General features: G+C 37.9%; 1 protein-coding gene across 1 annotated transcript; it reads right to left on the bottom strand.

The window, feature by feature from the left end:
* Positions 1-114: 114 nt before the first annotated feature.
* Positions 115-2,934, bottom strand: LOC116199452 (scarecrow-like protein 33). The gene is made up of 2 exons (XM_031529799.1): positions 2,779-2,934; positions 115-2,476 (listed from the first exon to the last, which is right to left on the bottom strand). The coding sequence occupies exon 2, from the start codon at positions 2,433-2,435 to the stop codon at positions 342-344; it is 2,094 nt and encodes a 697-aa protein (XP_031385659.1). The 5' UTR covers positions 2,436-2,476; positions 2,779-2,934; the 3' UTR covers positions 115-341.
* Positions 2,935-17,287: the final 14,353 nt, after the last annotated feature.

The following is a 17,287-nucleotide window of genomic DNA, read 5'->3' as shown; positions in this document are numbered from 1 at the left end:
TTCTCGCAACGAATTGAAGATTTGAGACTCGCTCGAATAACAAAGAGCTGGTTTTAAGGTTCGATTGAAGATCAAGGTATCCGCAGTTTTTTACTCTCAGATTCCTAGCGGGTCTTCATAAAAAATCAAGTGTAATTCAACATCAAATCTCATGTCTTAACACTCATATGACATTGGAGCAGAAACTTATATAAACAAAATAATCATTGCATTTAAACAATACAGTAATCAAACCAGCTAATAATACACCTACGCTGCATCAATCACTGGCAGCAACCTTAACTATATATCTTTGCACATAAATACTTCTGCAGATGAAAATAGGCCACAAACAAGTAATCCTACGAAGAAGCCTCCTCAGCAGGCACCCAACAAGACACAGCATAGATAACTCTGCCCTTCCACCCCTGAAGCATCCAGTGCCCGTCTTGATCGACTATGAAGTCTTTATGGTACTCCAACCCGACGAAGTTCTTCACCTTGTTGAAGATATTCTCGCACAGTGGGATCTGCCTAAACCCTGCCCGGATGTTCCTCACCTGCCACTGCTTGTATGTCTCGGGCCTCTCGACCCGAGCTACTCCCTCACAAGCGATAACATTCATCGCGTCTCGGGCGAATACCTCCCGTTCAAACATCATCCTCTGTTCATTCTCCCTGTCATCCTGCCCCACATCAAACATGTCGAACAGGGACGAGAAGTGGAACAGAGCCTCCCTGAACCTGGTGAGGAAGAATGGGGCATTGTACGTGCCGTTAACAACCCCGTGAACAAACAGGTCGGGTTCGATCTTCCTTATTAGCTTCAGGACCATGTCCCTTGGGCTGTTCATGACCACAGACTCATCGGGAAGGTTCCTTAACCTGTAGAGGCAGTTGACCACAGTGAAGTCGTCCCTGTCAATCATCAGGTCCTCCAATTGGATCGTCTCCCACTTTTTTGCTATTGTGTGGTACTCGAACTCGACACCGAACCGCTCACAGTACTTAGCCAGCCTGCGACCCGTCTCCTCAACCCGCTCTGTAGGCCTAAATCCAGGCTGGGGCAGCTCGATACCCGTCATCCGGATCTTTGGCGGCCCGCCACGCCTCATCGAGATACGCTGGATGAGACAGGGCCACTGGAACCCATAGAGGATCCCAAAGTCGATTATGTGAAGCGTTGTTGCTTTCTCTGCCTTCTTCATGATGGTCCGATTGGCAAAGAAGTTTGACATTCTCTTGAAGGGGCAGGCCTGGACATAGAACTGGTAAGCCTTGAGTAGATCAGCTGCCGACGTTCCCTTCCCCGCGGTGGCCAAGTAGGAAGGAGTTTCTGTTCCAGCCAAACGGGCCTCGAGGCCGTTTACGAAGTAATGGGCCAGTCTCTGATTCCCGTCACCATAAGGAGAAGAATGCTGCCTGATTTGCTTAATCAGTCCCATTGAACTCCTGTGATCATTAGTCGCCACAGCTTGCGCACATAGCGTCAAAAGAGTCCAAAGATCAATTACTTCTCCCTTGGCGCTGTTTTTCTTTCGACGAGTTCCCGATCTCCCATTAGACCCTTTTGTTGGCCCGTTTGGGCTCGATTTTCTACTCAGCTCATCCTCACAATCATCGAACAGGGGACACTTTTGCTCGTTTCTCCCAGGTTGACAGAGCAAGACCTCGTCAAACAATTCCAACTGCTCGGGCTCTTCAACGAAAACCGCTGATTGCTTGTTGCTCCTCCCTTCTTGCGGAAAATCACCCTCCTCCCTGCCGTGGCTTTTCTTTCCCTTAGAGCCACTCACAGAGTTTTGACCTCCCTTGGAAATGGCTTCCCTGGCACTACCAAAGGTCATCGATCGGTCGACGAATATGTTTTTCCCAAACCCGTCACTGCTGCTGTATGAATCAAGAAGCCTAAAGGTACTAATAAGAGAATCAGTAAGATGAACACAGGGAGCCACAAGGTTTCCTGACTCAGGAGCTTGAATGGCCCCGATCGAGCCGTTAACAGAGCAACTACAGGAGTTGGTGTTACTGCTATCAGAGCTGCTCTCTTGAGGGGAAGAGAGGGTCGGGTTATCGGCAATTTGATCTGAAACAGGTTGGCGGCAATCGAACGAAGGGACATATTCCTGATTGAGCACATCATAGAAAGATTTTTCGGCCGCTTGGAGGGCTAAGCAGTCCTGCAACATACAGGGCTTCTCCTCCAAATCCTCCTCCATGAGGATCTCGCTTATGAACTTGAGAATCGAATTGGAAGTGGAGGAATCGCTGTCTTCGGGAGACTCCACCTCCGAGCTAGTGCTCGAAGGCGGCGAGGGATCATTGACCGGGTTCGAGAACCCACCACGGCGTTTGAACCCATTCACCAGATTCTTAGTCGGAGGGATCGAAATCGATCCGTGGCTGAATTTCAAGTCAGCCAGGAAATTGGAAGGCTCTGTCAGCAGGGAGTCCATATAAAAACCTAAGCTTGACGGGACAAATCTGCTCCACAAATCTTGGGGGGAAAGCAAACAAAGAGAAAAAGAAAGCCTGAGGAACCCTTCAAGATTATCAACAACTGCAACCGACCATGTGATTCAAGAACATAGACGAGACAACAAACGAATAGGAATTCAAGAACCCATGAAGAAATGAATCCTCGACAGAGACGAACAAGCTCAAAGCAAGAAAGGACTAGTCCTCAAGAAGCCCATATAGTAATCAAATAAGGATCAAGGAATGAAAAAGATGAAGAACAGATCATCGGGAAAAAAAAAAAAAAAGATGCGGACCAGGATAGGAGGAAAGCCGATATACCTCGAGCTAGAGAGAGAGAGAGAGAAGGGGAGTGGAGAATATACTCTGCTTACAGAATCATACGGGGGAGGCCGGGGGTAATTGACTGGTGGGAAAGCAAATTCTAGATATTTATATACTAATGAAGGAAATCATCAGACAGAGTGAGTGAGAGAGAGAGAGAGAGAGAGAGAGAGAGAGAGAGAGAGGGAGCAGCTTCACGGAAGGTCCATGGACATGGAGTCGGACAAAATGAGCCGCCACCCCACCACCATCTCGCCATCAATCTCACGCTCGGACCGGTAGTAGCCTCTCGACTTTTCTTCGTGGACTATGGGGGACCCCGGTAGGGCCCTGAGCGATGCGATGGAACTCTACATTTTATTTCCCTTTTTAATGGGAATTCGGACTTGGGTCGGGCTTGGGCCGATACTAGTAATACGGTTCGCTTCAAAGCACCGAATCGTTCGAAGCATGTTGGTTTCTGTTTGTTTGATGTTTTTGACTAGAGGGACCTGAGTCGGATTGGATCCGATGGTATCCTTGAAGCGATGGCAAGATATAAATGATTTTCTTAGGCCCCATTTGAAATTTGGATTTAATTTTAAAATCGTGATTTTGATTTTAACTCTACCCATAACAAAACAAATTACACTCATTAAAGTCAAAATAATGGGTCACACCCATAAATATTTACACCACTCCATTTTAATACAACTCCATAATTACAATATTCTCAAATGAATGTGGGTCTGCAAGTTTGACCAAATACTCTATAAAATCACAATCAAAGTCAAATTAAAATCAAACCTAAATTTCAAACGCCACCTTAATATCACTAGTACAGTTCTTATATTGTTGTGATTATCTGTTAGGAAATATTCGAAAATGATCCTGTGTCATGTGACACGAGGTCATCACAACTATTCACATGTGGGACCTATGCGAAGTTCACGGATAGTGAACAGTTGAGATGTCCATGTCCAAGGTCATGTTAGCAGCACCGGTTCTATTAGACATCAATTAACACGCAATTCGAGTTAAGATTAGGACAAACGGAGTCTTACTTATCAAGTAAGGTATTTCAGTAGGGCCTCCGTAATGATTTTTCATAGTGGGATCTCCAGCTAGTTCTACTATTTCCATAAAAGTAGCTTGTTTTGGTGAAACCCGACCCGAGTCTGACCATTAGCACGATGTTGCATTATGTGTAAATACGATAGAGTTGGGTAGGTTTTGGTGTTTGAATAGTTTGACCCTGGTTAATGCATGATTATGGCTATGCTTACCTCAGCAATGTCCTGGTGATCAAGGTCTATGACTGTAATCATCAAGCCAACACTAATGTCGCCATTTTCTAGTTGATGCGTACTTTTCATTGAACTATTACTCTATCCAATCCAAATAAATAATCGGATTATTCATTAAATATCTGTTAATGTTAGTAAATTTTCGGATTAAAAAAGATATTGGAATCAGTCCATTACGGGATACATATATCCCCCCTGCCCTGTATTCATATCCTGGTTCTTGGTGTGCGAAAGCTAGCTAACTACTGATAAGAAAGATGTTTGACTAAGGGGAAATCAAGGAGGAGACCTATTAATTTCTTGCTGCTCAAGATTTTGAATTTGACCAAATGTGAACGCTGCATGAGATGAGCTGGGACGAGATGCTCTAGAAAGATAGATATAACTGGGTAGGGACAAATCCTCTTGTCCTGTCGCCCCAATATATTACATATATTTATTTATTATAGTAATAAATTATTAAAAACTATAAATATTCCAACAGTATATATTTTTTTTCAATTATTTACCAACTTGTTTCCGCTAGTATTTCGATTGATCAGTAAATTAATCAATTAACTGCTAAGCAAGATTTATGTTTCGCCTGGAATTTGCAATGCACTCCCTGGCTACCACGTGATGCTTAGGTTGGCAGGCGTGCCAAGCTGCAGTCCCAAGATGTGAGTGAGGCTGAAATCACAAGTCGTTCTCACTGGACTAAAGCGTTGCATCACGGTCCTTGAGATCCATAGGATTAGCCAGCTATTGGGTTTTCGATGGCAACAGTATGATGATGTCGGTTGGGAGGTGATAGAGTTGTTGTCACGGCTTCGAGTGTTAAGCTGTTTAAGTTCTTCCAAACGTATGTGTGATGTTTAGCCCCGTTCTTGTATGAAGACGGCTCGAAAGCCGATCTAGATGATGATGGTCGCGGCCTAGGGAAAGCTCGTGAAGATGTTTCTCGACTGATGGTAGTCGAAATGAATAAGCTTTGGCTAAGTAGCCTTGATTCGGGTGATGCCTCCTTGTAGGTGGGTCTCTGTTGGAGGCAGTCGAAAGGCGAAGTCACAACCCTAAAGCTGATTGTGGAAGGATAGGACCACGGTCCTCAAAAGGTTCGTGTTTGGCGGGTCTTGGCCACAAGGTAGCCGAAAAGAGGAAGTCTTAGGCCAGAACCCTTGACACGATGGAAACCATTCTTAGCCCGGAAGCTTAGAGATGAGTAGAAGATGTAAAGCCGATGAGCGGCGTGATGCTCCAAGAAGCTATTGCGTTTTTGGGTAAAAGGTTTGTGAATGATAAGATATATAAGATGCGCAAGAGGAATTAAAGTGCGGCAATGATAGATATGTAATGTGCGGTGCAAGGAAGGATAGATATGTTAGTTGTGGTCGCAAGGAATGTAAAGATAGATAAATGATACGAGATGTTGAGCCGTTTGTGTATTGTCGTGGGAAAAAACTTACAATAAATGGCCTTGCTTGATTTTATAGGCGGACCTAGGAGACCTAATTCGAGCAGCATCTTAGCCTTATTCCAACAAAATAAAGATAACAAGCAACAATCTATTAGTTGCCTAAACTAACAGCTAAAAGTAAGAAAGATATATCATCCCAGCTAGAGATAAGAAAATCGTCTAATATCACTAATTCTCTTTTCAACCTTTAAGCAATCTCCAAAGATATGATATCTAATCAAGGAAACATCCCTTGGCCACCCAACTAGAGATACCAGCTGTGTCTTCTTACTTCGCACACACATATCAACTCGCATAACAAAAAAAATCATCTTAATTTCATTACGTGAGCTCCATTCCTGGAGTACTCGGCTATTCCCATGTCCGGTGCGATTTTCCAAGGAAATAATATCTAGTAGCCATGTAGAATTGCCTAACTTTTTTGCATGTATGTCCGTGCGTCAATCTCGTCTTGGAAATAAATGGGATCCTTTTTCATGTGAGACTATTCAGTTAAAACTCTAAGCTAATCTGAATAGATCAATTCAATTAGAAATTACCATGACCTCATTATCGAATAACCAACCCACCAACTGTTGTCTGAATTGAGTAATGTTATGGATCCTCGAGTCGAGTTATCAAGTGCTCGATCATGGGACGCCTCTTTACACGGACTCTTTTACGCGTCCAATGGATTGTGTCATGAACCTCTAGTTAAGCCCAAATTCGACCAATTAAGCTCGATTTTAAGTTACCTACCTTATGAACTTCGTAATTATCGGTAGGTGCAAAAAAATAGGCGTAAACAATTAATATAATAATAATCAAATCAAAAAACAATTGACCCGGTTCAAAGCACTTGAATATAGTTGCACATACTGTTTCGACGGGTCAGCTTTTTTATTATTTTCTTTTACCTTCTCAATGAAGTTACATCTATTTTTTTCTTTCAGTGACTCCGTCTATTAAATAATTTATTATTATTATAATGAATTCGTCTATGGAAAAGTCATGTAAATATGTGCTTTCTTTTTATATTATTATATGATATAATTATTCTTATTAATTCTGTTGCAGGTTATTATTATCAAATAATATTTTCCCACTCCTACCCTCGACATACACAGAATCATAGATGGTGGCATTTATGAAATTCTGCAATGTTATTCTCCTCTCATTTTCAATGGGTCCATCAAATGAATAGACTTCCCTCAATAAGTTAACCCCAAAAATACCCTTATTTTTCCCCTTATCTGGAACATAATTTAAACACACTATATGATCATCCATATTTATCATGCTCTTACCGTTTGATGTTGCAAATTCAAAAATAAAATGAAATAAATATTTATGCTCTGCACTATCAAAAATGCGTAACGGAAGCGCACGTGCATAGCTCGCAATAAATTTTTGTTCCCTTTTTTTTTCCTTCTTGGGATAGATCTCTTCCTTCCTTTTTCCTTTTCTCTTTCTAAGATTTTCATTTTGCTAAGAAAATTTCCGATGTTGTCTTGGTGTCACTGGTCCTTACTTTTCATGTATTTCGTAAAATGATTCGTCCATACAGAAAAGTGGATCTAATATGTCTTTAAAAATATATAAACTTGCATACTTTTGAATAACATGAGGAAGAATATGAAAATGTGCCGTACTCCCACAAATTTTTTTGAGTTTACATCATTTTAGTATTATATTATATTATATTTGATTTAATCTTCAAGGGATAAAATAAGAAAAAAGAAAAAAAATTTCATCCATATACGTATTTTGTTTTATTTGGCAACTTAAAATTGAAAATGAATATATTATTTTTGTGCTAGGTCCCCCTCATTATTTGTCTCATAAGAAATAAAAATGAATTATAGTACATAATAGCTGAAACGAGATTGAAAATTCATAATATTCTAGGTAATTTACCATAATATTTATTCTTTTTTTGTCATATCCTATAAAAATGACAAATATTTTTTTAAAAAATATATTACTAAATTAGTGAAATAAAAACAGAAAATATGAAGCCAATATGTGAAGTTAGAAAAATAGTACTGTTGTATACTAGCATATACATATATATGTATATACTTATATTACAGAAGATTATGTCATATGCTTCAAAACTTAGATTTACTCTTTCCATCGTTTAACTTCCCACACTGTCAAAGATAAATGAATAGATAATATAGTGTTGCCCTAATTCGTATAGCTCCTTGCCAATTAAAACTCGAAGAATGATGTCACTATCGCACGACTAACCAAAACTTTGAAAAACATGGATATGGACATTATCTTTCACCTACTATCACCAAATATAACGTTGACGACAACAAATATATGGCATGTATAAATATTGCGAAATATTTATGAAACTGGCCGGCCTAATTAAGAGCAAGAAATGACTTTCGGGACTAATATTTGACATGTGCAGCAGATTTTGATATTTTCATAAATCGATAAATCTTTTCTTTTTCCGAACGAGAATAAGTATGTATAATGAAAATCTCGAATTCCATTTAGTTACTGTTTTTTTATTATTTGAAAAAAAATGAATTTTTAAGAGGTGGGAGTATCTCGATTATTTTACCCGAAAATATAGCAGCCGGTAACAAGTCAATGTGCTTCTTTTCCTTTTTTCTTTAATTTGGTCTTTTTTTCTTATTTCGTTTGTCTCTAAAAGGAGTAAAAAAAACGAAAAATCAATCACTTGACATTCTCATGGGTGGAGGTTGGGATATGAGAATCCAATTGTCGTCCTTTGTAAAAGCGACAGCAATAATTGCTGCCTTTGATCACCACTCACTCTCCTTCTCTACTTTATTATCCAAAATGTTTTCCTTTGTCTTATTGCAAGGCGTCCTATTGTTTTGAAGTAAAATTCTACATAACTCTATTTCATTTTATTTAATTCAATAATATAATAATTATTATTTTTTCTTTTATTTAATAATAAATTCTCACATATACTTTTCTCAACTATTATTACAATTAATTTTTAATAATAAATTTTCTTATTTATTAATATATACATACTTTTTTTATTTTTCATATCTATATTTTTCTTAATACTATTACAATTAATTTTTTAATAATAAATTATCTCATATATTATTACTTATTTTATTCCAAATGAGTGAAATAGAATGTAATAAAATCCTACTCCACAACCAAACAAACCTATACACCTGCTTTTGCAATCCCAATCATCTCTTGACACATGCAACTTTATACTTGATTTCTCAATCGATGGAGAGTTTTTCTCGGCAACAGGATTAAAAAATAGATGAAGGCTTCTTTCCTCTCTTTTTAGCATTCTATAATTTTTTGGTGTATATCCTCATATTCGTAACTCAATGGGTCCCAACTAATTTAATTCGAATCAGATCGATTCATTAAGAGGATAAAATTTTCACAGTATGAATTTTCTTTATTTACAAGACTCGAACCCGAAACCTTGCTTAGGGGAATAAGCGTCGAACCGCTTGAACCAACCCATATTGATAGTATTTTATAATTATGATTAGGCAAAGACGTTTTTATGGCAAAATTAGGAAAAAAAATCCACGCTTTACAGCGGGATGATTTCAAGTATTATTTATTTTTCTTAATTAAGTATCATTGATTTGATTGAAATTTTAGATGTTTTCAAATATATCAAACTTATGAAGTCAGTTATCAATTGATTGATATTGTTATATCTGGTTGATATTATTTTGAATGGCATCACCATATTCATATTTGTATGATATTCATCCATTTAAGTCACATGTTCCAACCGGTCCAAAAATAAAAAACTTACATATTCCAAATGTGTATTTACCATAGCGCATCCATATAAAGTGTATAACTATATCGGAAAATTTACTGTATCTTTTGGGAAGTAATCTAATATAATACTTTATCATACAGTGATATATAACTCATCAAAAACTAAATATAAATTATGTCCAATTAATATTCAAGTTTAAACGTGTATATTTTTTTATGTTTATAACTTTTTTTTTTCGATTACAAGGGAGGCTCATAGGCCTAATACATTAAAATATAAATCATAAATATCTAATAAAGGGACACGGGTAGTCCCATTAAGTATCGAACCTGAGATCTCGTGGTCACCAAGCAAGAGGTGCGCCACTGCGCTATACCCTCTCTTGATTCTTATGTTTATAATTAATGGACTACGTATGGAATACCAATGACCGACCCAAGTATACAGGAATATCTAAAATCAATCAGCAAATAAAATTTAGATATAGGACATTGAAAATAAAAGGTCATAAATCTATATATATTTCCAATTGTAAGTTGTCTAACAGTACTGACAAGTTTGACATAGGAGGAGTAAATATTCCTCATGCATGTGAAGGTAAAATTCCTATATTATAAATACAAGCTTTATGAAATTTGATAATTAGAAACAACTTGATATTGATCGAAGAGAGACAAAAAAATTTCTTGTAACCAGCTATAATGCTACTCTACCTCTTCCCATATTTTATTTTTTTATTTAGGATTAATAATTAAAAAAAAGTACAAACTTTTCACATTTTAACAATTTTAATACAAATTTTTTTTTTCTTAACCTAAAAATGCACAAATTTTTGATTTGATAACAATTTTTTCATGACGTCATATTTTTCGTTAATTTAGATGGAATAACACTACATAGGGCGCCGGCGACCCCAATCAGGAGGGAGGGTGCCAACGACCCCAATCGGGAGGGTGATGGTCAGGGTCGTGGCTCCACCCACCAGAATTGGAAAAATTCCCAATTTGAGGGTTCTTCCAATTCCGGGGGGTGAGGATCTCGCTTCCGGCCACCACACTCCCTCCCAATTGGGGTCGCCAATGTCATCCTCCCGATTAGGGTCGTCGGTGCCCTCCGTGACTGCAATTCTATCTCTAGATCAATGGAAAATTTGATGACGTGCTAAAATTGTTATCAAATCGAAAAGTTTATGCATTTATAGGTTAAATAAAAAAATTTGTGTTATAATTGTTAAAATGTAAAAAGTTTTTACTTTTTTTTTTTGTTATCAACCCTTCTATCTATATATTTTTTCTTAATCTTCCCTTTTTTTTCCTTTTCTATATATATATATATGATGATAATATATATATGATAATATATCCACCACTTAGATAATCCAATGCGTATATGCATCGTTTAGGAGTCTTATAAGTTATTAATTAAAGCATTAATGTTTTAGAGTCGAGGACATGAATATTTGGGGAGGAAAAGTGTCTAAAGTGTAGCTAAAACGCAAACTTGTTTTAATTATATTGGGTAGTGTTAGAGACCGGGAAATTGGCCTAATTCGCCGGTTTTGATTTGGCATTCTAGGCTCACCTTAATACATCCGAGTTGGTAATGGAATCTTATCATGAGAATATATATCTTTAATTATCAATGGTTATCTTTTGATATCTTTGATATATCTCTTAAATATTTTAGAATGTGCTATCAATATCTTCATAATATGTTATGATATCTCTAATTCTATATTTGGCAAGCATATCTACTTGTTGTATGCAATTGAATATTTGATACAAATTACAATAATCTGATACGGATATCCCATAAATTTCTATAAATAACTCTCCAAGTACCCCAAAACCCGAAGTAAAATTCATTACTTTTTTGTATATATACTCATTTAAACATCGGAGAGAGAGATTGAGACTCCCCTCGATCCTCCCCTTTTATAGGTTGCTCGTGAAAGCTCGAGACACGTGACCTGTAAGGCTCGTGACTTGTACATGATCAAGACTCGATTTTTCACGACCCCAACAGCTACTAACACCCTTGCTATCCTACGAGTAAAAAAAAAACGTTTACTTCTTAGTTTTAGAAATATAAAACCAAAATAATTATTTTTTTATTTTCTATCTTTTTATCAGAAAAAGATCACAATCAAACTAACTTAATTATTTTTTTTATAATTGCATGTCATGAATTTTTTGTATTAAGAAAAGGAATCTTTCAACAAATGGCGTAAACATATATGTATATATAGTACATCAAAACTATTATAATTTAACAATTTTACAACATAAATAGCATATTTTCTGTTTCGCAATTTTCAGGGATATGTGCTTGGAAAGGAAAGAGAAAAATTTATGAGGAGTATAATCAAACATATCGCAAAGGATTAGAGAGATAAAAGTAGAAAAAATCATATAAATTTGTAAGAGTTTCTGAAGTTATGAGAAAACTAAAAAGTAAAAAGATAAAAGAATAAAAAGAAATTAAAATTTGGAGTGGAGGACACAAGTCGTCACGGATATGTTTTAATTTATTAATATAATATAATGTAAATGTAAATGTAAATGGGTGGAAATCTTTTGATAAATGATACATATATAAATCATATCTCATGAATCAAATTTCTATTCTATGAATTGCCAATAGGCCAAACCAGAAACAATTAATAACCTTTGCCCTTTGGACCACACCGCGCGTAGCTAGACAATCCATGCACATATAATAGAATTGTCTTTTAAGATTCATAAGTAGTGCAACACGAAAGCTCCTAACGCAAAAGTCAATCTATTTTACTAATTATTATTATTTTCAAATTTTAAAGTTTACTTCTCGAAATTCTCATGATTTCTAGGAGTATCCAAATGTGTCTTAATCAGAAAACGCTTATATATATGTGTGTGTGAGTGAGTGTGTGTGAAATTGCCAATAGATTTATAATTAAGGTACACGCCATTTATTTATGAGTAAAATTTAGAAATATATCACTTAACCCCATTTGTTGAGAAAATATACATTTAGTCTCATTTGACTTGGTTGACCAAATTATGTTTTTTGCGAGAATACTAATTGAGGTCATAACTCTTATTATTTTTTTTTCTTTTTTAGTCCATACATTTATTCTTTTACTGAATAAGGTTCACCCCACATAAAATGTCCATACATAGTCTTTATCATTTTTAAATTTAATATTTTATTAAAGGAAATTTAAAATAAATTACAAAAATAGTTGAAAGCTTTGATAAGGAGGACAAATAAAGAGTGGGAGAGGGTGGCCTGTCCCGGGTACTAGGGATGAAAGTACAAGTGAAAACCAATACCTGACCCAATCCAAAAACCGAATGCCCCAATTTCGATTTCAAATGATTTCATACTTTAATTCGAGTATGGGGTTTCTCGGAAAATCTGATATGGACTCGACCCTAATCAAATTTAAATTTCTAAATATCTTAATTTTTTTATGTAACTTTGAATTTGTATTTGAAATTGGTTGTTTTCGCAAGTATTACATTCAATATCATTTGAGTTTGTTTCATTTAATGACCACCGCCCCGTTACTAGAGGCATTTTTCCTCCCCCTTTGAATGGTTTTCTTTTTTATTTTATTTTTATTTTTAAAAGTTTTTAAAAAAAATTTAAATTTATATTAAAAGGGCCTTATGAAAATATTTTGTGTAATGTGGCTGCTTTAATCAATAAAAAGTAAATGTATGGTTTTGAAAAGAAAAATCAATAAGTTATGGACCCAATTAAAGTTTTTCCCAAAAATAATAGTATGGTAAAATAAGTGAAATGCGGCAACTGCCTATATTTTTATCAAATGGGATTAAGTATCATTTCTCCAAACCTCGGCGGAGGTTAGTCCATTTTACCATTTATTTATTTAGCAATAGTGACATTATTCTGTCAGTTAATAGCTTCCAGGTAGGGAAAAACAAAAAACATTGTGTACTATTTCATGTACAGTGAAAGGCTGCTGCCTAAAGGTCTCCTGGTTAATGCTTAATTAGTAGGAGTCAAAAAAGGGGTTCAACCAGTCAAGAGACTACGGATGATATATGTAATGCATATATATGTTTGAATGATCGTCATAGATCAAACATTGCAAAGAAATTAAAGTCTAAATCTTGATTAGTCCAACATGCTGGAGAAAAATGTTGGAATTTCTAGGTAGATGGGACAGGTACAAATTCAACCCTACTCAAAACGATTGATATATTAATATTACTTTCAAACCAAACCGGGGCTGCAAGTGCAGGGCAGCCCCCATCTCCACCAACTTTGAATTTCTTGCAGTTTGGTCTCTTATCTTAAATGTTCGTTGATAAGCATCATTATCTATCCATATAACCAATTGGACCGAAGTGAAGAGGCCAATGGGAAAAATGAGAAGATAGCGGCCGATCCTTATGTAGCATAAGGCGGCTCAGTCGATAAGGCAATGTGACGTTTTTATCAGCATATAGACCGCGTGGCACACAGTATATACATGAATATATATTTTCATGCTCGAAGAATCTTCGTCTCATCTTAACATGTGAAGCTTGATATCGGATACAATTACTGTTCCGGAATAAAAATCTTGTCCTAGTGTTATCAGCACACAATTTGCTTTCCCATTTGATTTGGAAGGAAGAAAACAGCAAGGAAAGAAAGACGGTTCATCACATATGCCACGGGTAAAATCGAAGCATTTCTGCTACGTATAAATTACAAATGCAGAGTAAGCCGCAAGGATACGGGACGAGATCGTAAATGCATTGCCAAAACAATAAGTAGAAATGAGTACAACAAATCCAAACAATATGGAAGAGCAAATCTTGTGGCCCTCGAGCACCTCAATGTACTCCGGATCCCCCAGCTATCTGATGACAGCATCAAGAGGACTCCCGGGATGGTTCGGACTTTGGAAATAAATGGATGCACTAACACTTGCACAGTTAGACCGGTACCCAACAGGCGGTGGCGAAGATTATCCGATCCCTCCACCCAAACAACATCCAGTTCCGATCCTGATCAAGCATGAACTCTTTGTGGTACCACGCCTTGAGCTTATGCCGTAATTTGCTCATAAACTCTTGATCCAGAGGAAGCTGCTTGAAGCCTGCTCTCGTGTGACGGACTTGCCACTGCCTGTAAGTATCGGGCCTCTCAACCCTCTCCAGCCCCTCACACCACTGTCGCGTTCATAACCTCCCGCCCGAAGAACTCGCTCTCTAAGATCATCCTCGCTTCCGATTCCTTCTGTTCACCTGCCATCGGTCGTATCAAACATATCATACACTGAAGACAGAACCGAGTCACAAAGAAGGGTGCATTGTCAGCTCCGTTAGATACGTCGTGTACGAAAACAACGGGTTCTATCTTCCTGATTAGGTTCAAGACTTTATCCCTTGGGCATCCTCCTGAACCTCAACTGGTTCATCTGTAGTATTGAGGAGCCGGGAGATACGGTTTATAACGATCATCTCACCACTCTCGAGCTTTAGGTCTTCGATCCCGTTGGCATCGCAGTTGTGTGAAGTCAAAGCATTATATTCAAGGCTAACCGTAAACCGCTTACAGTATCGGCCAAACGGCGGCCTGTCTCCTGAATCCTTTCTGCGGGGCAAAACCTGTGTTCTGGGAGCTCTATATCCGTGATACGCAGCTTAGGAGGCCCACCAGCTCTCTCCCCGAGCTTCTGGATAAGGATCGGCCAGTGGAAATTGTTCCGCCTAAAAATGGACGGGCCAATCTCCGGCCTACATGTGGCAAGACGAGTGTACCAGGACGCTGTCCCAAGATAACAGCAAAACCACTAGCTAACCTCACCGACTTATAGTGTAGCTCCACGGTCCCTAAGTCCATAGGTGCAAGTGGTAGCTGGGTTTCGTGGATATGATCGATGCGTCACGGGTATGTCAAATGTGTCGGACAATAAAACGGTCTCGAGGATTAGATGAACTTCAACGGGCGTGCGACTTGTACACCTTGAAGCTTTGGGATAGAAGGAGTGGCTAATCAGCCAACTGGAGCACTATGCAACTGAACTGCTAGCTTTTCTGCAAAGGACGCAAGTTACCCAGTTGATGCAATTGAAAGTCAATGGAACCTCCAGCCCTGAAGCCTAAGTGAAGAAATTACCCGATCGTTGCCTTGAAGCGAGAAGCAGTGGAGAAGATGGAACCAAGAGCTCCATACACAATGTGAAAATGTAGTACGAGAATCTAGCTATTTAGGAGCATGTACGGGAAAAAAGATATTGAAAGGGCATGTGCGATAAACGGGATATTGAAAAGTGCATAACATATATTGAGATATTGAATAACGGTGCGGAATTGAAATGACAACAAATGTATATGAAAAGTAATGATACATTGGCGTAGAACCGGTTTATGCTTGTGTTATTAAGGCTTACAATGATGGCACCTTCTAATTCTTATAGGGCTGACCTAGGAATCCAAGGCCCGTTTAACCAAATTTTTTTTAATTCTATTCCACTTAAATCTATTTATCTTTAATTCAACAATACAATTATTATTTTTCCCTTTTTCTTCAATTTTTTTAATCATTCAATTCAATTTTTAATGTTAAATTCTTTCAACTATTCATTATTTTTTCACAATTCAACAACACAACCATTACTTTCCTTCAACTTTTCATTACTTTTTTAAGCTTTTTCTCATAATTCAATAATATAATCATTACAAACCAATTAAAACCAAAATTCAACTCTAGTAAAACCAAACATAACCTAATTAAGCAGAAATTACGCCTTATTATAAGGAAATAAGCAACAAAAAGCAATAAAATCACACTACACTAACAACCAGCTAAACAAGGAAAGTGAATATCCTCTATAGCTAATTACATGAAAACTTCATGGTCGTAATATTTTACATGCTAAACCCTCTAGCAATTTCCATGTGGACAGCCTCCTACTCATGGAAACACCTCTGGCCATCATAATTAGGGCACTGATCGTGCCTTCGTTGCCACATTCGCGCGCATCAACCCAAGCAGGGAAATTAATCGAACGTGTTCCCATACCTAGCTAATGACCAAACGTGTATCAGTGACTCTCCATGTCTGGTGTGCAAGTCGAGGAAATGCTTCTCGCTGCCTGTAGAGCCACGTAGCTGTCTCCATGAATGTTCGGATTCGTGCGATAATACCGTTTGGGAAAGAATCAAAACTCCTCCATTAGTGCGAGCTAGCAGCTAGCTCTCGGCTAAATGATGTGATCAGCCCAGCTAAGCATCTCATGACTTCTTCCTCGAATTCCCTCCCCACCAAGGGCTGTCCTAGTAGGGTAATGCCGTGGATTATTGTGTCAGGTCTTCAAGTCCTCGATCATGGGCTGTCTTATAACACGGACCTCCTTGAATATCCAAAAATGCAAATATCAAGTCGTGGGCCTTAAATGAACCCAAATTCGACTAATTGAGCTCACCAAATCATTGCATCCATCACGGACTTGTAACAGCTATTAGGTGCGAAAAACAAGTGTAAACAGAAACCGAAACTAATACCCAAGTCTATTACATGGAGGACGCTTGCGTTTTCCGACATTTTCTCTATCATATAATTCGAGAAGAAGATGGAGAACTTCTTAAACGGACAGGTCAAGAGATGAAGATGGTAAGCTCGCAGATGTCAGCTGCTGATCTCCTCTTACAAGGAAACGATAAATAGTAGGTCCGAGTCCCGGAGTGGTTCCCCACCATACGAGCGTCGAGCCCATTGGCAAAGTAATGTGCCAACCTCTGACAACCGTCCCCTGAAGGAGACGTGTTTTCTCGAATCTGCTTCAGCAGCTCATTAGCGGTCTTCACATCGTTGGAAGAGACAGGTTGTGCGCCCAGCATCATAAGACTTATCAAGCCAACAGCATCATCCTGTGTACAACTACTTCCTGAGAAATTGCTATTTGGAAGCTCGATGAACGGGCTTGCATCAAGATGCTGGGTTCGATTGGAGAAATCTGGGTACTTCTCCCCGATTGCGTCATACAGCGACTTCCCAGTGTTCTGAAGAGCGGAATCC

The sequence above is a fragment of the Punica granatum genome, chromosome 3 (genome assembly GCF_007655135.1).
Source record: "Punica granatum isolate Tunisia-2019 chromosome 3, ASM765513v2, whole genome shotgun sequence".
In the NCBI taxonomy this organism is placed as follows: domain Eukaryota; kingdom Viridiplantae; phylum Streptophyta; class Magnoliopsida; order Myrtales; family Lythraceae; genus Punica; species Punica granatum.
This window is presented reverse-complemented; position numbering and strand designations above follow the sequence as displayed.

Coding starts and splice junctions, on each gene's coding strand:
- LOC116199452 (XM_031529799.1), bottom strand. CDS start 2,435: ATGGACTCCCTGCTGACAGAGCCTTCCAATTTCCTGGCTGACTTGAAA.